This window comes from Hypomesus nipponensis, chromosome 11 (genome assembly GCF_054491055.1).
Source record: "Hypomesus nipponensis isolate SF chromosome 11, ASM5449105v1, whole genome shotgun sequence".
Taxonomy (NCBI): Eukaryota; Metazoa; Chordata; class Actinopteri; order Osmeriformes; family Osmeridae; genus Hypomesus; species Hypomesus nipponensis.
The window spans coordinates 17116280-17140987 of NC_140371.1; the positions used below are offsets into that span (position 1 = coordinate 17116280).

At 44.6% G+C, this 24708-nt stretch overlaps 5 protein-coding genes across 8 annotated transcripts; 2 read left to right on the plus strand and 3 right to left on the minus strand.

Annotated features, from left to right (window-relative positions):
• Positions 1–6670: 6670 nt before the first annotated feature.
• phf10 (PHD finger protein 10) lies at positions 6671–13209 on the minus strand. Of its 3 annotated transcripts, XM_084709403.1 has the most exons (13): positions 13083–13209; positions 12831–12955; positions 12212–12318; positions 11879–12009; positions 11701–11784; positions 11448–11590; positions 10918–11067; positions 10725–10834; positions 10304–10454; positions 10037–10180; positions 7791–7899; positions 7462–7650; positions 6671–6996 (listed from the first exon to the last, which is right to left on the minus strand). In XM_084709403.1, exons 2-13 carry the CDS (start codon positions 12897–12899, stop codon positions 6899–6901), a joined length of 1485 nt encoding a protein of 494 aa, XP_084565529.1. In that variant the 5' UTR covers positions 12900–12955; positions 13083–13209; the 3' UTR covers positions 6671–6898. The 3 variants fall into 3 exon arrangements, with proteins under 3 accessions (XP_084565529.1, XP_084565528.1, XP_084565531.1); XM_084709402.1 differs by having other exon boundaries at positions 12831–13193; XM_084709405.1 differs by having other exon boundaries at positions 11466–11590; positions 12831–13192.
• A 70-nt stretch (positions 13210–13279) lies between these two features.
• On the plus strand, positions 13280–15394 carry psmb1 (proteasome 20S subunit beta 1). The gene is made up of 6 exons (XM_084709406.1): positions 13280–13449; positions 13820–13927; positions 14160–14241; positions 14441–14570; positions 14737–14843; positions 15075–15394. Exons 1-6 carry the CDS (start codon positions 13349–13351, stop codon positions 15258–15260), a joined length of 714 nt encoding a protein of 237 aa, XP_084565532.1. The 5' UTR covers positions 13280–13348; the 3' UTR covers positions 15261–15394.
• A 1194-nt stretch (positions 15395–16588) lies between these two features.
• On the minus strand, positions 16589–18675 carry nuf2 (UF2 component of NDC80 kinetochore complex). The gene is given in 3 exon segments (XM_084709911.1): positions 16589–17772; positions 17775–18159; positions 18399–18675. Coding segments are annotated over 3 exon segments (1362 nt in total). The 5' UTR covers positions 18522–18675; the 3' UTR covers positions 16589–16918.
• Positions 18676–18953: 278 nt separating this feature from the next.
• Positions 18954–22320, plus strand: tbp (TATA box binding protein). 2 transcript variants are annotated; one of them, XM_084709644.1, is made up of 8 exons: positions 18954–19103; positions 19640–19838; positions 19982–20301; positions 20415–20502; positions 20658–20749; positions 20919–21086; positions 21227–21321; positions 21458–22320. In XM_084709644.1, exons 2-8 carry the CDS (start codon positions 19785–19787, stop codon positions 21535–21537), a joined length of 897 nt encoding a protein of 298 aa, XP_084565770.1. In that variant the 5' UTR covers positions 18954–19103; positions 19640–19784; the 3' UTR covers positions 21538–22320. The 2 variants fall into 2 exon arrangements, with proteins under 2 accessions (XP_084565770.1, XP_084565771.1); XM_084709645.1 differs by having other exon boundaries at positions 18965–19103; positions 19743–19838.
• Positions 22321–22418: 98 nt separating this feature from the next.
• Positions 22419–24198, minus strand: pdcd2 (programmed cell death 2). The gene is made up of 6 exons (XM_084709643.1): positions 23793–24198; positions 23476–23715; positions 23248–23388; positions 23004–23101; positions 22812–22925; positions 22419–22692 (listed from the first exon to the last, which is right to left on the minus strand). Exons 1-6 carry the CDS (start codon positions 24100–24102, stop codon positions 22519–22521), a joined length of 1077 nt encoding a protein of 358 aa, XP_084565769.1. The 5' UTR covers positions 24103–24198; the 3' UTR covers positions 22419–22518.
• Positions 24199–24708: the final 510 nt, after the last annotated feature.

Below are 24708 nucleotides of genomic sequence, written 5' to 3' on the forward strand. Positions count from 1 at the left end.
TCTGTCAGTAACACCAAAAACCTTTTTGAAAAAGGGAAGTGCAATCACAATCAGATTTTCAGTTAACAACGGTGAACGATCTAACAATAAATCACACTCAAATTATTCTATTCTTAACAAATGATTGAACAAACGTGATTCCCCAAACTGCAGGTGTGTTGGTCCCATAAAAATAAGTGAAATTGGACTTGACATGGGAGGGCTGTCAGTTATAAAACAGGCATTAAAGAGGCACACCTTTGTCTAGCAGCTGCTGAATGGCTGGCCTACTATCATCACACCTGCCGCTGAGAAGACAACAATCTCTAGACAACGTGGTGTAATACTGCTCACACAATCACATTAGCACACATACACACACACACACACATACACACACATACACACACAAACTGTAACCAAGGACGGACAAGTAGACCATTGTCTGCTAACAACGACCCAACCGTCAACTGAGTTCAGCCCAGGCAGCCATCCAGCCAGAGTTCACCTAGGATGGGTGGGGGGGTCAAAGGCCTTTTGGGTTGCCATGGCCTTCTGGAACCAGACTGGTGCTGTGTGGGATGTTAGAGGGGTGTTGATGGTCTAGTATTTGGCATGTGTGTGTCCCTGTACAGCTTTGACATGTAGCAGAGGAACTTCCCTGCTGTCTGATAGTATGTGCAGTTCAACGTCTCCCTCACATACCAGGCGCCAGGACAGACCTCTGAAGCCTGAAGACAGGACTGCGCTGCTGCTGGAAGGTGGCTGGCTGGTGAGCTGGCTGGCTGGTGGGCTGGCTGGTGGGCTGGCTGGTGGGCTGGCTGGTGGGCTGGCTGGTGAGCTGGCTGGCTGGTGAGCTGGCTGGCTGGTGGGCTGGCTGGTGGGCTGGCTGGTGAGCTGGCTGGCTGGTGAGCTGGCTGGCTGGTGAGCTGGCTGGTGAGCTGGCTGGTGGGCTGGCTGGTGAGCTGGCTGGCTGGTGAGCTGGCTGGCTGGTGGGCTGGCTGGTGGGCTGGCTGGCTGGTGAGCTGGCTGGCTGGTGGGCTGGCTGGTGGGCTGGCTGGTGAGCTGGCTGGCTGGTGAGCTGGCTGGCTGGTGGGCTGGCTGGTGGGCTGGCTGGCTGGTGAGCTGGCTGGCTGGTGGGCTGGCTGGTGAGCTGGCTGGCTGGCTGGTGAGCTGGCTGGCTGGTGGGCTGGCTGGTGAGCTGGCTGGCTGGTGAGCTGGCTGGCTGGTGAGCTGGCTGGTGAGCTGGCTGGCTGGTGGGCTGGCTGGTGAGCTGGCTGGCTGGTGAGCTGGCTGGTGAGCTGGCTGGTGAGTTGGATTGCGGTGGGGACTCCTCAGAAACTGGTTCTTCTTGTCAACTCTGTCATCTCGATAAAGAGAGAAAGTGAGAGAAGGCCTATACTATGCAAAGGCATCTCAGATGCAAAGACGTTTTTTTGAATTGTTGTCGAGCTGCAGTGGAAGAAGAAGGAACCCATTTGGAGGAGGGCCAGTGAAAGTATTTAACTCTGCTCCTGCCCCAGTTTCCTTTGCTGCTGGGTCTGACCTGTGTGTGTGTGTGTGTGTGTTTGAGTGTGTGTGTGTCTACGTGTGTGCGAAAGGATAAGGCCCTCTTGCCAATATTTACTGAGTGAGTCAGGAAGTCCAGTACAGAGTCATTATCATTAATCTGTCTAACAAGTCGCCTGACAACAATACAGAGAGAGAAAGAGGCTGGAGCAGAGGAAAATGACCCCCATCTGGGTCTAGCCAACACACACCAAACTCCACTCCTCATGTCAGAAATCCAAACACAACTTACCAGACGCCTGCACTAATCTCCCAAAAACGCTGTATCCCTTATTTTCCATCCAAAAAAGGGAATAAACAAACTTATAAAACATAGAGTGTAATTATGCAGTCAATTGGCTCAGGAGCCAAAAGTTTGGTGGACAAGCAGACAGACAGTCAGTCAGACAGACAGACTGGCAAGCAGACAGACAGTCAGTCAGACAGACAGACTGGCAAGCAGACAGACAGTCAGTCAGTCAGACAGAAGGGTGTGGCCACTGTAGAAGCCCGACAGTTTCCTTAGAAACAGTGCCCATTTCCTGTACAGCGAGTTGAGTGGGGGGCCTTCCTAGCTCCCTTCGTCTCCCTCCTTCCATATCCTGAGCCCACCCTTCCCTGACAGCCGAAGCACCGCTTCACAGTTTAACTGTTTCACTACTGTCAGAGGAAGCACAGAGGAAGCACAGAGGAAACCACCTCCAACTCACAGGAGGGCCGTGCAACCTGTATTACACCCTCCTCCCCTCCTCTTCATCCTGCCCACGCAACAACTCGTAAAAACCCACTGACAACCATATAGTACACTGGGGTTTCATTTGGCTTGTGAGATGACACTTTTACTGTCACAACTGTCAACATTTAGTACATTTCTGTCAGGCTTTTTTTTAATGGAAGATTCAGTTACAATATACAGTATATCTGGTTGAAGACAATGCTACACAGGGATCTGTGTGTGTGTTTGTGTGTGTCAGAATGTGGCCTGATCAGAGTAGTGGGAACCCTGACTGGGGGAGTTTGGGCCACACGTTGTCCAAGGGAGTACGCTCGCTGGCGGTGGCTCTATGAAGTGGAGAGCTTAATGAAGTGGAGGAACGAGGGAGCGAGGGGACGGAGAGGACGGCCCTGCTTGGACAGATGGCCCTTTGTAACTCCTGACACCTGCCAGCTGCTCTGGCCGCTACACCACAGAGCAGGAGGGAGGGAGGAGAGAGGGAGGGGTCTAAGAGAACAAGCAAGAGAGAGCAGTACTATTAGAGACACACAGGGGGAGAGCAGAGAGCAGGGGTATTAGTGTAGGGGTATGGAGACAGATGGGGGGAAGGGGGGGGGTTGGGGTTATGAGAAAGCAAGGAGAAGGAGGGGGGAAGAGACCCAGTTCAGCCTGGCCTGGCCTCTAAGCTGCCAACAGTGGCTGTGTTTGACCTCTGACCTGTGGTGTCAGACAGAGCCATGGGTTGTACTCTATCCCGACAGCGGGTCTTCCCCCCTGACCACCACCCCCCCCTCCGTGGCCGTGCCCCCCTGGCACACAGGGACCGGCCCCTTCAGCCGTTCAATTGATGACGAACCATCTATGACTAACTCTCATAGAGGACGTGATCACTGCCTTTGTCAATCACATCTACAGCATAATACAATTCAGTACAACATGGCCTGAGGCCTTTCTTGGAGAGAGGCAGATTCTACACAGACCTTTTTATCTGTGTGAAATAACATTTACTTGTAGTTGTTTGTGTGTTTTCTTGTTTGTTTGTTTGTTCACATGCCACTCCAATGTTTCTGTCCCTGCTGAGAGACATGTTTCTCTACTAGGTCTCTCGACATTCCACAGACACACACTGCCCCTGAGAAAACACTCTCACTCCCCATCCAACTGGGAGCTCATCTAACCATTTGCCTGGAGGGGACCGGAGAGATCTATCCATGAATCAAGCTGCCTCTTGTAGTCGGCGAGCTTTGGAGGTGTGTAAGTGTGGATGTTCAAATTTGAGTAAGTGTGTGTGATTCTGTACGCCTGTAAGACTGTTAAACAGTGTGTGTGTGTGTGTGTGTGTGTGTGTGTGTGTGTGTGTGTAAGCTGAGCTCCAGCTGTGGCTGTAAGCCTTCCTGCAGCTGTACCAGACACCTGTGGCTGTTTGTCCATGCCCACCATCCTCCTGTCTTCAGCAGAGATTTAAGGTAAGCCACCATTGGCCTGGCCTGGTATGGCCTGTCTCTCCTCCTCCAACTCTTTTGGTAATGGCGGGTAAGGAACAGAAACAGACAGGAGTAACTTCAAATCCCTGTTGGGAAAATGTTTTTGTTAGCCACATTTAAGAAAATGTTGAGTTCAATCATCTCCTAGACATAATCTAATAATCTACTCGTACATAATTTACTAGTCATACTCAACATTGAAAGCCTTTGTTGATACACAGCAGATCTTACTGCACAATAAGTAGGTTGTCTAATGATCTTTATGATCATGGCTGCAGCGGTTCAACCCAGCAGTCTCCCCCAACCATCACTTCCCTCAGGCCTCCCTGAGAATGACCGCAGACACACACTGGGCGTTTCTGGTGACAGCTGGTTGGCTGGCTGTACATCCCATCATCCTCTGCTCTCCCTGGGCCAGGAGTCAATGAGTGATCCTGGGGGTCAAAGGTCACGCTCTCTTTCCCAGGAGTCCACCCTGCCAGAACAGCATTCCCTTAGAACAGGAAGGGAGGGCATTGTCCATATGTTGTCTTCACTCACAGAAAGAGAGTGAGGCAGGATCCTACACAAACACACACACACACACACACAGACACACAGAGGAGCCCGGCTCAGCAGCAGTTCAGTGACAAAGCCGGCCCCCTGTTTGGAACAAGACTGTGAAACTGAGGAAGAAGATGTCAAATGAAGACTGGCCCACCCCCAACACTCACTCATTCCTTTTGTTTTTCTCTTCTCCCTCTGTGTCTTGATACCCTGGCACAATATGATTCAATTCAAAACTTCCTGTCTAAATTTCTACATCTAAGTGTCCCACGCATCCGTCCCACCGTAGAAGCTAAGTAGCCCCCTGACCTACGGCAAGCCCAAGCTTCTTGTCCAGCTGCATAGCCACTAGTGTTGCTTCAACACACACGCAGAAGCAGATCAGGATCATGTGGTGAGCTTGATGGTGGCTACAGACTGCAGCTGTACACATACACACACACACACACACACGTTTCAGGCCAGTGTGCAGCCGGAGGACAGCTGCATCCAGCTGTTGGTCCAAGCTACCCTGGCAGACTGGGTAACCTCTGTGTGAGGGTCTTAGATGGTCCTAACGGTTCCATACACACTAACACCATCACAGAAGTATGTCCACCCACACCTGTCACACAACACAAGGTCCATGGGCGATGTAAATAATAGACAGAAGGAGGAGGAGGAGGAGGGGGGGGCAGATACTGTCCACAAAACCCCTACTTTTTGTAGTGGTCCAGGACTATATTTTCTGCTGTACTCCCTTCTCTGACACCTCCCTATTAGGTGCTCCATTCCTGCCTGATGAGGTGTGACAGCATTGTCAGCTTGGTTTAGCCAACTTTCTACTCTCCACAGCTCTGGATTCTCCATCTCTCTCACAGTTAAAGGTTTGACAGGTAACAAGGAAGGTTACTGGGGGTTTTGGTGTAAATATATGTGAGGATTTATACTTCTTGGCTTCTGTGGTGTGTGTTGGGCCTTTCTTGCATCAGTGTGGGTCACTATGACCCCGAAGCTCTCCCTCAGATTAGCTGGTTTTCCTCCAATAACGTCCCTGCTTCATAACAGAACAACAAACTTTATCCACTGTTTGTTGTGATCCAGCAGTTTGTGTGCGCGCACGCCTTTGTACTTTTATAGAACAGGACAGGGAGGGAGGGGTTTTACAGAGTGTAAAAGGGTTTGAGATGTGTTTGTGTTATTGGGGTGGGGGGGACAAGGCGACGGTTGAGGGGTTGATTGGTATATGAGACCAGTTAAAACCAGTTGAGACCAGTTTTTATGAGTCATAAAATCTTCAGAAACATAAGTGTTAATACAACCACTCTCACGTCAGCTTTAGTTTCTCTTTATTTGGATTTACAGCTTTGTACATAAACCCTGGTCATAACCACTGAAAACAACCTTTTCATGTGAGCGCTCCAACGGAACACAGATAATAAAGTAGGAAAGGAACACATTTGAACCTCTGAGTTGTGAACATCACTCCTCTGCAGTGTACTGTAACCTTTGGAAACAACAACGGCAAGACACATTAGGCCCTAGCAGCATTACTCTGTTCAAAACAGAAAGGGAGTAGGCCTAAATGATAAAAACAGTCTGCTACGCATCCTCCTACATCCAAGAAGTTGTGGCTGCTATTCCAGCAGCTCTTGGTGCCCCCCTAGTGGTTGATATATATATATATATATATATATATATATATATTTATATATATATATGTATATGCAAGAACAAAGATAGAGACTAAGATAACGAAAAAGAACCCCTCACTGTTTTCACCAGATAGCTAAGTGATGTGACTCATGTCGAGGAGGAACCTCCATCTCTGACAATGTTTTTGAGGATGCAGACACAGCCAAGGCACGTGTCCGATCAGACTACTCTTCAAACTCCAGTTGGTTGACATGTTGACCAGCTTCTCCTAACGCAAACACCATCTGGTAGGCAGAGCGCGCCGTGCCAGGAAAGCATTCACACCTGTATCGCTACAGCTCTGTCGTCCCTCTATTGTCCCCCCCAACACGGTGTGTCCTCTCAGGTGACAGGGGACCTGGGAGCTTGGTTGGCTGCAACCTACTTAGTTGTGTGTTCATAAATGAATGTATGTGTTGCAGTAAGTGGACAAGTGCGTGTGGGCTGCCTGCGGTCCTCGAGTCGGGTCGCTGGCTGAAAGGACGCCCTATGGCAGCTGCTGTCTGTCCTCTCTGAGAGACTCATTCAGCAGACTCACTCACCTGAGCCAGGCCGCTGACACACCGCAGAGCACAACAGCATCTCACCACACCTGCCAGGTGACTCATTAGCACCACTTAAACCAATCAATAATAAATGTCACACACATGTTACAGTTGTTGTTAAGTTGTGTTTCCCTCATTTAGAGTGTTTGTGTGGGCAAAGGAGAGCCATGAGGCAATGGGGTGATACAACTGATTTTAATTACATAATGAGAACTTCCAGTGGTATGATGTGGAAAAAAAGATGATGTGATCGGGAGCATTTACTGTATACACAGCACAATTACACAAGTTCATATTCCCGTAAAAAAAAATAAAAAAAATACATGTATTATACGTCATAAAAGCACCAAAAAACAACACTATAAATTCATTGAGGTTTGAGCAGTTGACTTCCTGTGGCTCCATGTCTACTTGTGAACAGACTTGGATTTCCGCGGCGTCTTGGGTCCTCGTTTCTTCTTGGGAGTTGAGAACCCTTTGTCACACACCTCACACACCCAGAGCCCTGAAAAAGGGAGACAAACACAAAACTCAAATACGTTCCTTTATTTACCTTTGTATGAACCAAATGTCTCCAAAAAAATAATTTAAAAAAACATGTAATTGTGGGCTTCTTGGAACTCACAGGAATCTAGAGGCCTGTTTGCATAACACCGTTTGATGTCCACGCTGCTCAAGTACCCTGACCTCACTCTCAAACACACGGAGCTACACTGGGTGTGCAACACATCTAACTATAGCACACCAAGGTGCTAGGCAGCAGTCTGGGACTGTTATAGCAGCACAGCAGTCAGTACAAACACAGGCTACCAATCTGGCATTTCTCACCACAAAAAAAACACACACACACACAAGGAAAAAGGACCAGGCCTCCTGTCTCATGTTGCTTTGGACACCCACCGTAACACACCTTAACTGCATCCTATCAAACAGGAACAGGTAGCATGTGGGTGTCTGTGAACATTCTCACCCAGTGGGATGGAGTCCACCCCGACGCAGAAGGTGTGGAATCCTCGGTCACACTTGTCGCAGAACATCATCTCTTCCTCGTGGTGCGGCTGCTCACAAACAGTGCAGGTCTTGCACTCCATACACTGCCATGGGTACGTCTTGATGAGGCTCACCAGCTCCACACTCATGTCCAGACAGGATGGGTGGCCTGACACACACACACGACACACGTGACTCTCGGGTCATTCTGAGTCACCCTGTTTAATGATAGGAATACGTACAAGCTAGCGCTGAGTGGGATTGGTGAGATCCTCAGTCTAAAGCTAGAGAAAAGAGAGTACCACTTACCACTGTTTTGACACTGTGAGCAGTGAATGAGTCCCTCTGGCTTGCCTCTCTTGTTGGACTCCTTACCCTTCTGGCAAATGCCACATATAGCATTGGCAATGACCTTAGGCTGCAAGGGTAGAACAATGCTATAAAAACCATGGCAACAAGGCCTTGTGCACCTGCTGACACAAGGTGTCTGGGCAGAGCACACATCTTAACCAACCTCAGGGAGGTACAGCTCAGCCCTTCAAAACCTTAGCTGTGTTTTAGTATGCAGCACAGTCTCAAAGATCTTGAACGCATCTACACATCTAGCCGTTGCAAGACAATTGTGTCCTCTTCATATAACTTCATGTACTCTGGACCTACAGTAATGAGGGTCATTATCAGGAGTCATCTCAACTTTAGACCGTTCCTGAGCAGAAGTCAGTGTCATGCCACAAGGTATGCAGGCTCATATTTATGCTACACAATTAAAACATCTGTCCAATCTATTGATTTGAAATCTTTATTTCAATGCTTAACTGTGTTCAAGTGTCTAAATACGGACATATCAAAGGTATTCCTAGAGAAAAGATCTGGTCTGGTAAGAGAAAAAAAAAACTAAAAAGGACTAGGTTAGAAAGAGATACTAAACGCTCTTAAATAACATTTTAAAATGTTGCGCCCTGGAGAGACAAATAACTCAAAAGAAAGACCAGGTGAGAGAGAGAGAGTGAGAGACCAGAGAGAGTTAGAGACCAGAGAGAGAGAAAGAGTGAGAAAGATAGAAAGAGTGGATGGGAGAAAGTTATAGACATACACTTTTTAAGTATAAAGTTAATAAAAACACACTAGTCAAGTGAACAGAAACTAAAAGTTAGAATATACACAATAACAAAGAGGGGAAGTAGGTGGAACAAGGAGACCTATTCTATAGGAAGAGTACTCACAGTGTCAGCTGCAAGTCATTGCACTCAAATCACATTTAACCAGAAACAGAAGATACAAAAGGCAGGAACATTCTCAACTGTGACGGATCAACATCAACTGAACCTATAGCTTTATATAAGCCCAGATAGACATGGGATTGCTATGTTTCTGATCAATTTGGAGGATGCATTGATCTTACTCTTTTTCCACTTTTCTGACAATATTGCATGTGCATTTCGTTATATACCTATATAAGGTTATATACCTCTTATGAATAACTTAAGTATGATAGGATATATTGTGTTTTTAGGCGTCCTTTATGCTTTTTGATAGTGTTACAAAGACTTCACCACAATCCTCTCCAGTGTTCTGGCCAATAGGAGAGGAGGCTTTGGGAGTGTCGGTTAAATCATGTTGATCCGCTATAGGCCTTTCTCTTTAAGAGTTTCTACTTCAAATCACAAAAGAACACTTTCAAAGCCAACTGAAATCATCAACAAATGAAAATGTGTGGATGGGTCTGTGGAAGTCTACCTGGGTTTACCCAAGCTCAGAACACAAGTCAGTTTGGATGGCTGCTATCAAACACCTGTCTGATATAACAACAGAATAACGAGGAACTGCATTGAAAGTATATATGCACAGATATACACTTAAACATACATACGGCAGATAACTCTCAAACACACTAGTGTTAACTGGGTCTTTAGCTACTACTAGATAAAACACTTATGCCGTGTATATATATTCTATATCATCACAAAAAGTTGTAACTTTGTTTTTTTGTAGCAGTTTTTTTTTTAAACAAGAAATCTAGCAGCCAAATATATCTGCTCGCTTGTCTAAGAACATCTGTTGACAAGTGGACAGAGAAGAGGTATATTAAGACATTCAAAAGAATAGGGTCAAATGTACAAATGGTCTTCAGGACAAAACCAAAAGTGCAGGGAGAGGAAAAGCCCCAGGGTGAAAACTTAACGACTCCAAAATGTCCTTATTGCTCATAGAGTCTGATATGAAAGACTTAAGTGTTGGAACAGTTAGGTTGAGGGGTGGACAGCAACACTTAAGAGGGGAGGACGTGGGCTCAATAGTAGAGGGATACTGCCATCTACTGGGCTGTGTGTGTGTTGCAGTGTATGTGTGTTGCAGTGTGTGTGTGTGTGTGTGTGTGTGTGTGTGTGTTGAGAGCCAGGGTGCCGAGGGTTGCGGGACAGAGCAAGGTGTCTCTGTCCAAAGTGCTGTAGTAGCTGCGGAGAGGGCTCGGTGGAGTGAGGAGAAGGGGGTGTCGGAAGGGGGAGGAGGGGGTAGAAAAGTGCTGTTGAAGAGAGTCAGGGGCTTTTGTCCTCTACCTTGTACCCGAGGGTAGGTTTCTGTTGGCCGGATCGCGGTGTGGCATCCTTGGTGGATGTGCCAGTTCTGTCCTTGGCTTTGCCCTTGGTCTGCCCTCTGCCGTCCTGGCTGTCCCCATCCGATGTGTTTCCGGACGAGCTATCCTGCAGACGCAACGCACAAGTTAAAGGCCTCACCATGGCTACAGGCCTCACCATGGCCGCGGGTCCATACATACAGTGCAGGGGCAGTGGAGTTGGACCTGTGGTATTTCTCCCTGCTCTTACTGAGGAGGCCTTGGTCTTCTTGTTTCCCTCCTTGGCGTCCTCGGCATCGTCCGAGTCGCCGTCGCTGTCCAGGGCGGGCAGCTCGGGGTCCAGCGGGGGCTCGAAGAGGGCCGTGTTCAGGGGCAGGTAGCGCAGCTCATTAGGGGAGTACCTGCATTCGGACACACACGATTCATTTGTCTTTGAATATGGCACACACTCATCAACATGACATCTACTGTCATCGAGTCAGGTTAGAAAGCTAATTTCATTGCGTTCAAAAGGGAAAACTTTGAAAAGAACATGGGGATAGATTTTTTTTCTGACCTCATGTTAGAATAATAATATAAAAAGGCAGGACATGTCAACTTGTTATGGTGCCTATTCTGTATTCTGAATACTATAAATAGGAATGCCATCATTTCTTTTTCTATGGCTGTACCTCTTGTAGTAGTCTTGGAACTGTCCAGGGATAAGGGCCACAGGGTAGGGGCCTGTCTTGGTCCTCTCTGGGGCCAGCACCTTGTACCTGCCCTGGGGTACCTGGATTATCTTGGGGAGGAGAAAGATAAGACGGATAATCAAATGTTGTGAACACAGTCGTGAGAAACAAATGTGCACGTAAGTGTCCTTACGTGTGTCTGAAGGTCGAAGTAGGCTCTCCTCTCTTCCATCCTCTCCCTGTTGAAGTTGCTGTTGAACTCAGCAGCCTTTTTGGCAGCTTTCTTGATGTACTCTGGTACCTTACTGGCCTCCACTTTCTGAGGATTTTGTTGCTGCATTTTCTAGAAGAGACAACAATACCAATACTCAGATGGCTGAGCAGTTAGGGAATCGGGCTATTAATCAGAAGGTTGCTGGTTTGATTCCTGGCCGTGCCAAATGACGTTGTGTCCTAGGGCAAGGCACTTCACCCTACTTGCCTTGGGGGGAATGTCCCTGTACTTACTGTAAGTTGCTCTGGATAAGAGCGTCTGCTAAATTACTACATGTAAATGTACTTACTGCAGAGCTAGGAGAAACTGCCAATCAGAGTGTGGAGCTACAGTCAAATAACTTTGTGTGAAAATAGTGAGGAATTGTTATCAACCTTTCCGGTTCATTACAGCACCAGGAGTGAAAATATATGATCATCAACTCCTATAATATAGTTGGTTTTACTTACAGTGGTGAGAGTACTTACGGAGTACTCTTTAGCTATCCTTTGTCGCTCTCTCTCCTGCAGAATGACTGAGTACTCAGCATGTTTGCCAGGGTACTCCTTGATCATCAAATCGATGACCTCATCGCTCCTTAATGCTGTCAGACCTAGCCACACACACACAGACCGACCAGGTTTGGATTTTTTAAGCTCAACTGCTAACATTCTAACTCCATCTATGTGACCCAATGTACAACAGCAACAGACAGTTAATTACCAAGGGTGCATTGTGTCTCTGTGATGACGTTCAGTTCCCTCAGATAGAGCTTCTCTTTGTGGGACAGGTCCCTCCTTTCCAAGTCTACAAGAAAAACATGGTTTGTGCTGTTTTAGCTAGGAACAACATATCACACTACTTATAACAAAATGATTGATGGAGGAACGCTCCTTTCTACCTGGATATTTCCTCTTGAATGAGGTGACTCCCAGATATTCACTGACTTGTTCCTGTAACATGTAGTACTCTCCACTGTCATCTGCAGGCCACTTGTATTCTGTCAGGTTCTCTGCAGGAAAGTATGCAGATCTGATGTGGAAAACATGGAGGGTGCAGTTAGTATTGTAGTGGGGAAAATATCTGAATGATATGTGGATGTGACGTTTTAGTGGAGATGAGAGATTCTAAAGATGGACCCCCACTGGCAGATATGCTATTGCTTGCTTCTCACCTATTTTCAACCCGTGGTTACTTACAAAACATCTGAGAATTTCATTAAATATTGTGTTACCCTGGTTCCTGGCTAGAAGTGTCACAACTTCTGGAGCTATCGCCTGATCCCATGCGCCGCCTTTTTGGAGCTTGACTCCCATCATTCGAGACCTCCTCTGCATCATCCTGTGGAATAGTTTGGATGTATGATTTAAGTGGAAATACATCTGTCTAGGCACTACCAGCTCGATTAGCAAGCAGTAAGAAGTAATCTTTAGCGAATTCCAAAACGGAGCTCAAAAAAGCTTGTCTTTGCTACGTTTGCATTTGGTTAGCTATCCTCACTGTAGACATGTAAACAAAACAAACAACCGTGGCTAGCTAGGTTCAAGCTGGCTTGCAGTCCTATGTGGTTAATGCTAACAACAATCGCATGACGCTAGCTTAACTGTAAACATTTGCTAGCTTGCTAACACTAGCTTTAGGTAGTTAGCGCCCCGCGCAAACAGCTGCTGGTGCTTGTCTTGCTAGTAGTAGCAGCAGCAGCAGAAAGGCGGTTTGTGAATGAAACAAAGACAGGGGGTTGCGTTGCCATTGTCAGCCGTGCCACTTAACAAATTAAATTACTTTTCATATAATTGAAAAATACTTCCTAACAATGTTTTCAACAGTAACAAAACTAAACACAACAAATTTACCTTTACAGATTGAGCTCCTGGAGTTGCAGGGTTACTATCGCACGGTCTTGAGGAGAGTGCAGTAGCCATGTTTAGCTAGCTAGCTCTGCGGTAGACCGTCGGGGATCTTGAGGTACGCGTAATTTCTGAACAGAAGTACGCCGTGCATATGGCGGAGTTGAATATTTTCAGCCTTTTTTGAGCCTAAGAGCAGTCATTAAATTTGGAGCCCGCCAGCTACAATGATTTGATGAAGTTTCATATTTTACGTACCAGTACAATCTACTCCCCTGCTCGCCTCTGTAACTATATTTCCGTAAGACTAAATAGTGACAACAATTTCCACTGAGTAACACATTCAAGTGCTCACAGTTCATGGGAAATGTATTTACTTCATCCAGTCGCTAGGTGGCGATAACTAAAAGCAAGTGCTGGAGTATTCAAGCAGTACTGTCTTTTTTTGCGTCAAACGAAGAAGACCCGACCGCCATATTGCAGTGATACAGCGAGTTTCCTTTATACAACAATCAAGAAGCAAAATGATGTCTACGCAGATGTTGGGAGATAATGGGAAAATGAAAGAATATCACTACACTGGACCAGTAGAACATCGATTTTCGCCATATTCTTTTAATGGAGGGTAAATATAGTCCTCAATTATGTCCCTATAGCTCTAGTTCGATGAAGTCCTGACTGGCTAGCTCTACGTGATTACTGTTGCGGAGTTGCTAACCAGGCAAGACTGGAAGATAACTTGCCACTCGCTAAACATTTCTAAAGAAAATTATCTGATCACGTGATTAGGGTGTATGTGATTTTGAACATTTTAAGATCTAAATGTTGCCCTGTTGATGGTGACTTGTGTATCTGATTTGTCTAGTTTCGATTTCAACAATGCCAAGCACTGTATGCTACTGTAACTAGTAGCAGCGTCACTGTACATGGCCAGTAAAACAAACGTCCAATGTGGCTCATCTCATCTACAAATGTCCATAACTTCTGTTTTCCAGAACAGTTCTTGCTGTTGCCGGCGAGGACTTTGCTCTCGTGGCTTCTGATACCCGTTTAAGCGAAGGGTATTCAATCCACAGCCGTGACTCTCCAAAGTGTTACAAGTTGTAAGTGTTTATATTGATAAATTGAGTGAAGGCAGACTCAAATGAAGTGTCAAATTAAGGCATGACTTCCACTAAATGTCAGCGGGTTAAAGGGTGAAACGAAAGAAATATGATAATAGGCACCTTAATCTTGACTGTGTGACTAGTTGTGAAGGATCTTTGGAGAGTGTATAAGCACGTAACTATGCTCCATAACCTTTGTTTTGTGTCATATTGTATTATCTTCTTACAGGACTGACACAACTGTCATTGGCTGCAGTGGTTTCCATGGTGACTGTCTAACTCTTACTAAAATCATTGATGCCAGACTAAAGGTAAGAACACCTGTCTTTTCAACTTAGTTTCAGTATCTCTATTCCTCACTGGAAAAGCATCTATGTTTGCTCACATCTGCCCCTATTTACACATAAATTAATCTGCTCATAAATCCATGCTGGTCAGTGAACACTTAGGAATATGGATGTTGGTAAATGGGAAGTGGATCACAAACAGCAAATTTGTTTTTCCTCTTAGATGTACAAACACTCCAACAACAAGACCATGACCAGTGGAGCCATTGCAGCAATGCTCTCCACCATCCTTTATGGCAGAAGATTCTTCCCTTACTATGTCTACAACATCATCGGTGGCCTGGATGAGCAGGGTACAGCTCTTGTTCTATTAAGCATATTCATACTTCAGTTTCATGTTAACATGCCCAGACATTTTGCAGTTCCCTTACTCCTAAGAGTGATTGAGGAATGTCAGCATGTCAAGAGTATTGCTGTATTCATGTGATCTGCACCTGTTTGATTGACTTTGTTGGATAGGTCGGGGAGCTGTCTACAGTTTTGATCCTGTCGGGTCATACCAGAGGGACACATACAAGGCTGGTGGCTCTGCCAGTGCCATGCTGCAGCCCCTACTGGACAACCAGGTAAAAGCTCAACATTGTCACACCATTCAAATTAGATCAGAACTTTTAAAGCTTACTTGCACCCAGACACCATTAATTATGTGAAGATGACGATGAAAAGCTATTATTGAAATGCTTTAGCCAGAAAGCACTTGGTTTACAGATGCATTTCTGCATTTCACACATCGGTTACATCAGACTAAATCTCTAATAACACTTTTTGGCCTGTTATTCCTATTGCTGTATCTGTAGATTGGCTTCAAGAACATGGAAAATGTACAGCACCTGCCTTTGAGCCAGGAAAAGGCTGTCCAGCTGGTCAAAGATGTGTTCATCTCTGCAGCAGAGAGAGATGTGTACACTGGCGATGCCCTCAGGATTTGCATCATCACCAAGGAGGGCATTAAAGAGGAGACTGTCCCTCTGAGGAAGGACTGAGGGCCATTCAGCCTCCTCTCGCTTCTTTTTCCAAACCTTGTTTAGGGTCTGTTTCTGGAATTCTTGTTTTTTTGTCCTAACCCACCAATTCTTTTATATTCTTAATAAAGAATTAAAAAAAAATGTTAAGTCAATATATATTTGGAAATGATTTGTGTGTGCAACATTATTAGCAACGTTCTGTGAGTACAACAGATTTATTTTCATATGGAGTGATGTGCCGTATCAGTGGAAATGAAAATAGCATTTAGTACACAAACACTTGTGTAGTTTGTATAGTTAATTGAATTATTATATGGCAACAACAGTACGAGCATTCTGATTGGCCAATGGGTAGTCAATGAATGCCAGCCGCGTATTGACCTTACTCTCGGTTAGTAAGTAGTTGGTATCATCAGCTTCCTCTCTGGTCGCACAGTCAGAGTGGGCCATCACATATCCACGGACCTTGGCCTCAGCACTGGCTCCCCCCAGGACTGTGTGCTGAGTCCCCTGCTCTACTCCCTCAACACACACAACTGCACCCATCCATCACAGCAACACCATTGTGAAGTTTGAAGACAACACAACAGTGACAGGGCTCATCTCTGGGGGGGATGAGTTTGCCTATAGAGAAGAAGTGGAGCGGTTTTCGAATTGGTGCACGGCCAACAACCTTCTCCTTGACACTGCAAAGACAAAATAACTCAAAATAGACTACCGAAGAAGACTGAGATTCCACCATTGATCAGCGGGAACAGTGTGTGTGTGTGGGGGCAGTCTTCTGCTTCCTGAGGTCTACATACAAGACAGCCTATCCTGGAGTGTGAACACCTCTGAGCTGCTGAAAAAGGCCCAGCAGAGACTACTTCCTTAGAATACTCAGGAGGAATAACATCACATAGACTGGTGTCCTTCTACCGATCTTCCATTGAAAGCATACTTACATACTGCATATGCATTTGGTATACCAGCTGTACAGTGGCTCAGAAGATCATCAACACCGCTCAAAAGATTGTTGGCTGCCCTCTCCCTGCACTGGGAGACCTACACAGATTCCATTGTCTCAAAAGAGCCTAGAACATCATAAAAGACACTTCACACCCTGGGCACTCTGTTTGAAATGTTGCCTTCAGGCAGACAGTACAGATCAATCAAGGCAAGGATAAACAGACTCAAACAGGGTGTCTATCCATCTGCAATAACCACTGTTAATGCTGCCAAAAAATGTGCACAATGTTATGTATTATGTAATTGCTGTGGGTGTATGACTGTTTATGGTACTGGCTTAGGTATATTTATTCTTATTTGAGTAATTTTAGCACTTAAGTAATGAATAAGTCAATGAATGAAGCCCTCACCGGAAGCACTTTAATTTTGTTGTACCTGTGACAATGACAAAGATATATTTTAAGTACTCAAAGAAGCAGTAGGACTTAACTCAAAAGTTATACTGAATGTTTTCACCAAGAATCCAGTGTAACCAAGAAATGTACATGGTCCATTTGTCACAAGTTTAACTGAAAAAAGTCAACAGGCATATACAACAATCAGTAAATGCAGTGCTAAAATGTGTATGCTAAGCAATTACAAAAGTAGTGACACTGACAAGAGACACTAAATATACAGGATCAGAATCAAATACAAGAATAGTGATGGGTATCAAATCAAATTTGATGTTAGAAGTCTGATGTCATCTTCTGGATATCATTGTTGCCCTCCACAACACAACTTTCGATTTTCTTATGGAACTGGTCCAGGGCAGCCATCAGTTGGTCAAAGAGAGCTTGTGCCTTCTCCGTCTCCTGGTTGCAGACCTCCTTCATGTTTTGTATTTCATTGCGAACTTTCTGAGTCTCTCTGTTTTTCTCCAAAATCTGCTCAGCTATCTCCTCCCGCTTCTGATGAACCTGGCCATACTGGCCTATCACACCCTGGACATGCTGCTCTGTCCTCTCCTTCTTCCTCTGCCTGCGGATCTGTTGCTTGGATTCCTTGTCGAGCTTCATTCCTAGTGCTCTCTTCAACTGGCTCTCCTCTGTTCCCAGGTTTCTCAGCTCCTTCTGCTGGTTTTCATTGATCACTTCTAACTTCTGGACTTCCTCCTGAAGCTGCTGGGTCTTGTTCATGCCACTCTGCAAGTCCTGCAGCAGTTTGTGCATGAGCTCAAGCTCAGCCTTGTGGTGAGTCTCGCCCTGCACAGTGATCTGCAACCCCACCAGCCTCTCGTCCGCCTGCTTGATAGAGATCTTGATGTTTTTCACATTCTCCTTCATCTTCTCCATCTGGGCCTTCACCTCCTCTGGCGACTCCACAACCTGAGACTCCAGTTTTCCAATATCCTCCTTCAGCGTACTCACATCCACCTTAATCTGAGTCAGTTTCTGTGACCTCTCCGCAATTTCCGTTTTCCACTCCGCAATCTCCTCCTTCACTGCATTCACCTCCTCGTACTTATGCACACTGGAAGTCTGGAGGTCAGACAGGGCAGCTGACAGCTTTTTATCTTCTTCTTGCTGCTCTGGGGGATAGTGGTCAGATTCTCGATCTTCTTCTCTGCATTTTTTATTCCATTTGTGTAAAATTGCAGCTTATCCATGTCTGCCCTAAATCTCTCCAGGTGCTCCAAGGCCATATCCATCCTCTGCTTTCTGAAGTGTAGAAAGTTCATGATACCACTCAACACAGTGACTGTACGCTTCAAGCTTGGGGCTAATAGGTCACTCAAACTGAAGTCATATACAAAACACATGGGCAAAAATTTACGCATTCGCAAGTAAACACTCATGATAGCAGTTGGATACTCGTGAAACGCTGGATACTGAATGTTTACAGAAAGTGGGACCATGGAATGACATTCAGGCCTGAAATTATACACGAGCTGCAACACTCTCATGTATAGTCTTCTTACAGTATCTGGCTGGAAGGGAGAAAAACAAAACAGTTAGCTACAGTTTAGCTAGTCAGATTGCCATTCACAGTAATAACTTTCATAATTTCTTATATAACAGCTAGATAACTAAGAAACGTGACCAGTAAGCTACAAGGACTACCCTGGAGTGAAAGCAAAATAAATAAATACAAATAAATTCCCGGGTTTGTCCGTCCTAGATTGTTCTTTGTTTTTTTAATGGATACAAATAAATGTTGGCAACTCACGTTTGGGCTCGGGGTGAGGTCATTTTTCGTTAATTGTTTCGCTTCTTGGCCAGTCAAGACTTCAGTTCGAAAGAAATTTACGATTACATCTAATTTGTAAACTGGAAATGTGTTGTCCGTCATTTTCCCGACTCTTCTGGTAAATATATACGTAAGGAGACAACCGAAAAACGAAAACCAACACTGCTGTGACAATAACCAAAAAGTATAGAAGAACCAGAGCCCGTCTATCTCTGGATGAACGTTGCTAGAACTGTCGCCTACCTTTTGAAGTTTGTTTTTTGGCGCGTATGAACTGTTTCCGTAAATCCAAGCAATCTGATTGGTTCATTTGTCAGGGCGTTTTCCTAGAGCGCCGTACACTGGTCTGGAGAAGTTAGTCGCATCTGGTTCCTTTAACCCGACGTAGCTGACTCTTTACTCCATTATTAGTTGAGCTATAACTTTTTGCAATTTTGTTATAATAAAAGAGGTGATATATATATATAAAAAAATCTGGATACACCCCTTTATTTTTTTGGTTCGTTTCTTTGACAAATACAATCTGGATCATCAGATAATTTAAATGATGTGACCTCTAGAACCGGAAAGTATACTTTATTCAATCCGGATGTTGCTCGACCCAGCGTCGCAGTGTTGCATGTCGAAGTGGTTATGAATATCTGTTTAATTGGACATTTTTCAGGGACGAAGTGAAATTCAAGGGTAAGCCTAAAAGAACATTTAATGCATCTTGTATCGAAATGACAGTGCATTGCAGCTCATAAAACTTTATCCAACGAGAAACGGATGTATGCAAATGTTGACATGGCATCTTGCTGCTGCTAGCTATTCTCGTGCTAGCCTAGCTAAATAGCTACTGTCAAGTCTAGTGAGAACAACTTATACAAAATGAGGCAAAATTCCCGGTGCAGTCAGGTTTGTGTATGTTGTCTTTATTGGTTTGAGATTTCAATTTTAAATTAAATGACAATCGCATTTGCGCGCCACTTTATTCTGATCGTACTGCTGGCGGTGTCTTGCTGGCAGCAATCAAGAAGCATCTAGCCAGCTGCCAGGTTATGCGCTAATTATTTAGCTGTTGACTTAGCTACGTAGCAGGACTTTACTATAGATTAGAAGTAATTAGCCTGTACCATTTGGACAGTGCAAGATAATTTCTCTATGTGATTTATATTGGAAATGACATCAAACAAAGCCTAACTCTTATTCGTGCTTTCATGTGCTAATTACTCTGCCAGACAGGGGAAAGTAAAACTACAATAGTCTACAACAATCAAGTGCATTGACTTTTTATGAGGATACACTCTCCTACTACTTGTCCTATCCTACACTTGGCATCAGAAACTGCGTGTCAGTCAGCTGCTGGCTGCATCAGGAGAGACCATGGACCAGAACAACAGCCTACCGCCGTTTGCCCAGGGGCTGGCCTCTCCACAGGTAACTTGACTGTTTTAGTAATTGTCTCCTCAACTACGATCTAAAACGTGAAATGGTGTGAGACACCAGGAAGAGAATAAGCTCTCACCCTTTTCTCAAGCGGTTTCCCACAAGGTTCTTATTGACTACCTCATCTCCTACAGGGCGCCATGACACCAAGTCTACCCATCTTCAGTCCAATGATGCCATATGGTAGTGGCCTGACACCCCAGCCGGTCCAGAACACCAACAGTCTATCCCTCCTGGAGGAGCAGCAGAGGCAGCAGCAGGCTTCAGCCCAGCAGGCTGGGGGCATCCCAGGTGCCTCGGGACAGACTCCTCAGCTGTACCACTCCCAGGCGGTCACTACCACCACCAACTTGCCTGGCAACACCCCTCTCTACACCACCCCACTCACACCCATGACCCCTGTCACCCCAGCCACGCCAGCCTCTGAGAGCTCAGGCATTGTGCCCCAGCTACAGTAGGTGTTCCTCAATCAACTTGTATTTAGACTAACAATTCATGCACACTTTTTTACGAAGACTTGTCCACAGTATCATGGCCTGAAAGGCTCACACTTTATATGCTTGACAGAAACATTGTGTCCACTGTAAACCTGGGCTGTAAATTGGACTTGAAGACCATAGCTCTGCGAGCAAGAAATGCTGAATACAACCCCAAGGTAAGGCCCAGGGAATGCTGCACACCCAAATCTCAATACGCCAACTCGGCTCAATAAACCACTTTAGTGGCAGTTGATCAAGAGTATTGCTTTGCTTCAAAGAAGGCTCCTGAGCAGATATCGGTAGTTGATATGCAAATGATTCAAATCTCCAGCGATTTGCTGCTGTGATCATGAGAATACGAGAGCCGAGGACCACAGCCTTAATCTTCAGCTCTGGGAAGATGGTCTGCACTGGAGCAAAGAGGTCAGTCTCCCTGCTTTCATCTCTTTTACTAAAATACTAGAGTTGGTCAACTTTTTTTTATTTTTATTTAAGCCACACTAATTAGAATTGATTGAATCGAGGTAAGGGAATTATTAAGTGTTTATTCTTGTTCTCCTCATTCCTTCCTCAATGTCCTTTCCCATTGTAGTGAGGAGCAGTCTCGTTTGGCAGCCAGGAAGTATGCCAGAGTGGTTCAAAAACTGGGTTTCCCAGCTAAGTTCCTGGACTTCAAAATCCAGAACATGGTGGGCAGCTGTGATGTCAAGTTCCCCATCCGGTTAGAGGGCCTAGTACTCACCCATCAGCAGTTCAGCAGGTCAGTCATTGTACTTTTTCTTTCACTTGTCCATAATGCTGACAAGTTGCATGTTGTGCGTATTCTGTGATATGAGCTGCAAATGTAAGTAATGTGACATTATTTATTAATAATGGTATAATAACTTTGCTGTGTTTCAGTTATGAGCCTGAGCTTTTCCCTGGGCTGATCTACAGAATGATCAAGCCCAGAATCGTCTTGTTAATATTTGTGTCTGGGAAGGTTGTTTTAACAGGTAAGTTTATATGAAAATGTATGGATTTTGTGGTTAACTAAACCTATTGAGGGAAATGCAAGGCCCTCTGAAATGTAATAACCCCTTACATGCAAGTTCTACAGTGTATTTACTGCAGTGTCATCTTCACTTCAAGGTGCTAAAGTGAGAGCAGAGATCTACGAAGCCTTTGAAAACATCTACCCCATCTTGAAAGGATTCCGTAAGACTACGTAGACCTGACTATGATTTTATTGTTTTATTTTTGTAGTTGCAGCAGGATGTTATCAAGAATTGCTCTCTTGGACTCTGATTGGGCCCTTTCATAGTGGACCCCTTCGACTCACTTACATCAGTGGGTAGTTGGGCCCACTGGGCAGATCATTTTTCTGTTTCATTGTTTTAAAATGACTTCCACTCTTTTATTGAATGAGAAGCAGCATAAAAGGTTGTTGTCTCTAAGCAATTTATTTTTGTAAAGTAGGTTTAATTGTTGAAATTGCAAGGCATGTGGTTTCCACACATTCCTTACAAGACGGAATTCAAGACTCAAAACGTATCAATGGTCTCTGGCAGTTTTATAGACTGACTCATGAAGTATTGTTTATTGATATGGTGTTCCAGGACGTTGTTTTAAGTTTGAGATTATTTTGCAAAGCATCCCCTCCCAACTTAATAGGTTTCACTAATGTGTGGATTTGGCTTTTGAGCCAACACCATGGCACTAAAAGGCCTGGTAACCAGAAACAGAATTTAACAGGCAACCTTGATGTCAGACGTTTAGGTTTTTATTCATGTTTATGTACCCCAGACTTGTCATTTTAAACAATATTTAAAATCATTGTTTTATACTTCAATTTTAGAATAGACAAACAAAAAGTTATGTTTTATATTTCTTACTGTTTTTGGTCCATCGCCTAAGCCCAAGAAAGCACCGTAACGAAGGGATGCAGTCTATACAGGCTTCAAATGTATGATACTTTGCTACTTGTGCACAATTAAACTTGTATATATAAAGTGTGCTGGATCTTTTGCTTATGTGATTTTACAGACACGTTTAAGTTATGCTAGATAAGAGGACTTTTGGAAAGGAAATCTGAAAGTTTCTTATTTTAGTTTGTTACATATTTTTATTACAGTCAATTTGGCAGTTCTTATTATTCATTACATTGCAAATATGTATATACAATACAGTTATTAGTGAATGTTTTTTATTACTTAGTTGCTCTGTGCTTGCTTCTCTTTAGTGAGGTCCTGTTTCCATATGAACTCAGGACTGTATTTGTTCCCCAGGTCACAGCTGTTCTCACATGTATACACAGCCAGCGTTCCCCAGTCTATACTGGCTTCTGGACTGTCAACTTCCAGGTGGTTTAGCAACTGTGGCATCACCTGTTGGAACACGCAACAACTCCTCTTCAGTATGATACAAATATGCTAACCCCGACATCAGATTCAGCATGCAGAACACACCATTACATTTGAAGAATTAGTATCTCAAATCAGATTACCTGGAACTCAAACACCCTTCTGGAGCCACAGAGGCAGTGTGGGATGTCATTTTCGGAAGGAACATGCTCAGATGATAGCCATAGAGGAGAACCACCCCTGCAGTACCTTAGAACCTGGAACACCATAACTTGTCATGCAACATGTGTTTTAAAGTCCTCACTAATATTGGTGCCTCTGAAAAGTGCTAGTACCTGATGTGGCTCAGTTTGAATCCGTTGTTTAAACTTCTGGAATACCTTGGTATCTTGAGTTTCATGCATGGCCATGTCTTCAAGCTCTGACTCCAAGGCTGTGGAGGAAAACCCCTGCACATTTGCGATCAGCTATTTCTACATTGGTTGGGGTAATACACTTGTTATGTACCCTCCCTCCTGTAACTCATGATTCAAGATGGGGAAGACCAAAGAAGAAACGACACGTCGGATATGATCTTACAGTCAGCCAAGGTGGAGCAGTCAACATCCCTCTGAACACCCTCTACTGTCTCTGGGTCCTCCTCCACTGGCAGCTTTTCAGGCTCGGTGACGAGTTCAAACTCGGGGAACAGGAATGGTGATGGCACAACACTGGACAGCGCTGTGAAACAGATGTTACACTTCATAGCACCATATCTTAATGTTTTTTTATGAAGAAAATCTAGTTTTTCTCTGTCTTGCTGCTCACCTTGACCAACACATTCTTTCTTGTGGCTGTGTCTCCAGTCTATAGTCTGGTGTTCTTTACTGCAATAGTACACAGCGTGACAGCGGGAGCAGGCTTTCTGACCAGGACAGCCACACAGCCGGCACAGTTTAACTCCAGAACCAAGTACACATGGGTCGGGCTCTGTCCCGCTTGGAGCATCGTCCGTTGGGGGATCAAAGGGGTAGAAATCATTTCCCCGTGGCAGCTGACTCCTATAGACTGGAGGAGAGAAACTGGGATGTCAACTTTGAGAAACGGAACAAATGATCATTTAAGTGTAAACAAACACACTTCACCTTTTAGACAACGGCTGTCATTTTGCGAGAAGCAGTCAGGTGTCTTGCAGCAAAATACAAACACAGTTCGATGGAAACTTCTATCCTGTTCGGTGATGGGTGCATACACCTGCAGCAGAAAAGCTGTGGGGAGTTGACATTTATCACACGCCGAATCTGGAAGACTAGGAAGGTTCGTCTGACTCAACCACGCAGGTTTACCACCAACTTTACTCGGGAATTGTGAACTCTGTAGCTGCCAGACTTCTGCCTCCTCCAGGAAGCCAAGAACAGTTTCTTTATTCAATATTAGATTTTCATTGTTGGCCATTTTAGACTGTTTGTCACTTTCCACCTCAACGCTTCTTGACAGTAATCATCAGAAACACACCAGCTCAACGTGCGTTTCTTGTCCCTCTATTAAATGTGTCCGTAGGAAACATATCAATGGACAAAACCATCCCCATTTTAACCAATTTAATGTAGCCTAATGTTACTAGTGGGCTGCTTTACCAATGAAGTTTAAATTACCGAAACTTTTGTAAAATTATGATAGAAGTCACAATAACGAGGATATAGGGCACGTAAATATTCTAATCTACTGTTACATTTGAAAGGCATGATTGTTCCACTTTGAAAATCGGTCTTTGGCCACCAGGTGGTAGCATTGTTCAGATACTTATTAGCGAGAATTGAAAGGATTTTAAAAATTTTAGACAGAGCTCTATAAAACGATTACAACATATCATGGTAAATTAGATATGAAGAGTTTGCTTTACTTCCTATACTTTAAAGCCTTTGGTGCAAATTAACTATCCAACATCAAGAAATGTACCATATGCTCATGGAAAGTATACTATAAGTTAACACGCGATAATATAAATCACATTCAGCTCAAACCAAGCAACAAGAGAAAACGTCATGATTTCGAGCACGC

What these genes read in the sequence shown, in the direction of transcription:
- psmb1 (XM_084709406.1), top strand. Translation starts at nt 13,349, where the DNA reads ATGATGTCTACGCAGATGTTGGGAGATAATGGGAAAATGAAAGAATAT. An exon ending in CGGTGGCCTGGATGAGCAGG is followed by an intron (nt 14,571 to 14,736) that starts GTACAGCTCTTG and finishes TTTGTTGGATAG; the next exon opens with GTCGGGGAGCTGTCTACAGT. An exon ending in AGCCCCTACTGGACAACCAG is followed by an intron (nt 14,844 to 15,074) that starts GTAAAAGCTCAA and finishes CTGTATCTGTAG; the next exon opens with ATTGGCTTCAAGAACATGGA.
- tbp (XM_084709644.1), top strand. Translation starts at nt 19,785, where the DNA reads ATGGACCAGAACAACAGCCTACCGCCGTTTGCCCAGGGGCTGGCCTCT. An exon ending in AGGGGCTGGCCTCTCCACAG is followed by an intron (nt 19,839 to 19,981) that starts GTAACTTGACTG and finishes CATCTCCTACAG; the next exon opens with GGCGCCATGACACCAAGTCT. An exon ending in GTCTGCACTGGAGCAAAGAG is followed by an intron (nt 20,750 to 20,918) that starts GTCAGTCTCCCT and finishes TTCCCATTGTAG; the next exon opens with TGAGGAGCAGTCTCGTTTGG.
- phf10 (XM_084709403.1), bottom strand. Translation starts at nt 12,899, where the DNA reads ATGGCTACTGCACTCTCCTCAAGACCGTGCGATAGTAACCCTGCAACT. An exon ending in TTCCAAGACTACTACAAGAG is followed by an intron (nt 10,455 to 10,724) that starts GTACAGCCATAG and finishes GTCCGAATGCAG; the next exon opens with GTACTCCCCTAATGAGCTGC. An exon ending in GGTGGACTCCATCCCACTGG is followed by an intron (nt 6,997 to 7,461) that starts GTGAGAATGTTC and finishes TCCCTTTTTCAG; the next exon opens with GGCTCTGGGTGTGTGAGGTG.
- pdcd2 (XM_084709643.1), bottom strand. Translation starts at nt 24,102, where the DNA reads ATGGCCAACAATGAAAATCTAATATTGAATAAAGAAACTGTTCTTGGC. An exon ending in TTCAAACTGAGCCACATCAG is followed by an intron (nt 22,926 to 23,003) that starts GTACTAGCACTT and finishes ATGGTGTTCCAG; the next exon opens with GTTCTAAGGTACTGCAGGGG. An exon ending in GAAGGGTGTTTGAGTTCCAG is followed by an intron (nt 22,693 to 22,811) that starts GTAATCTGATTT and finishes GTGTTCCAACAG; the next exon opens with GTGATGCCACAGTTGCTAAA.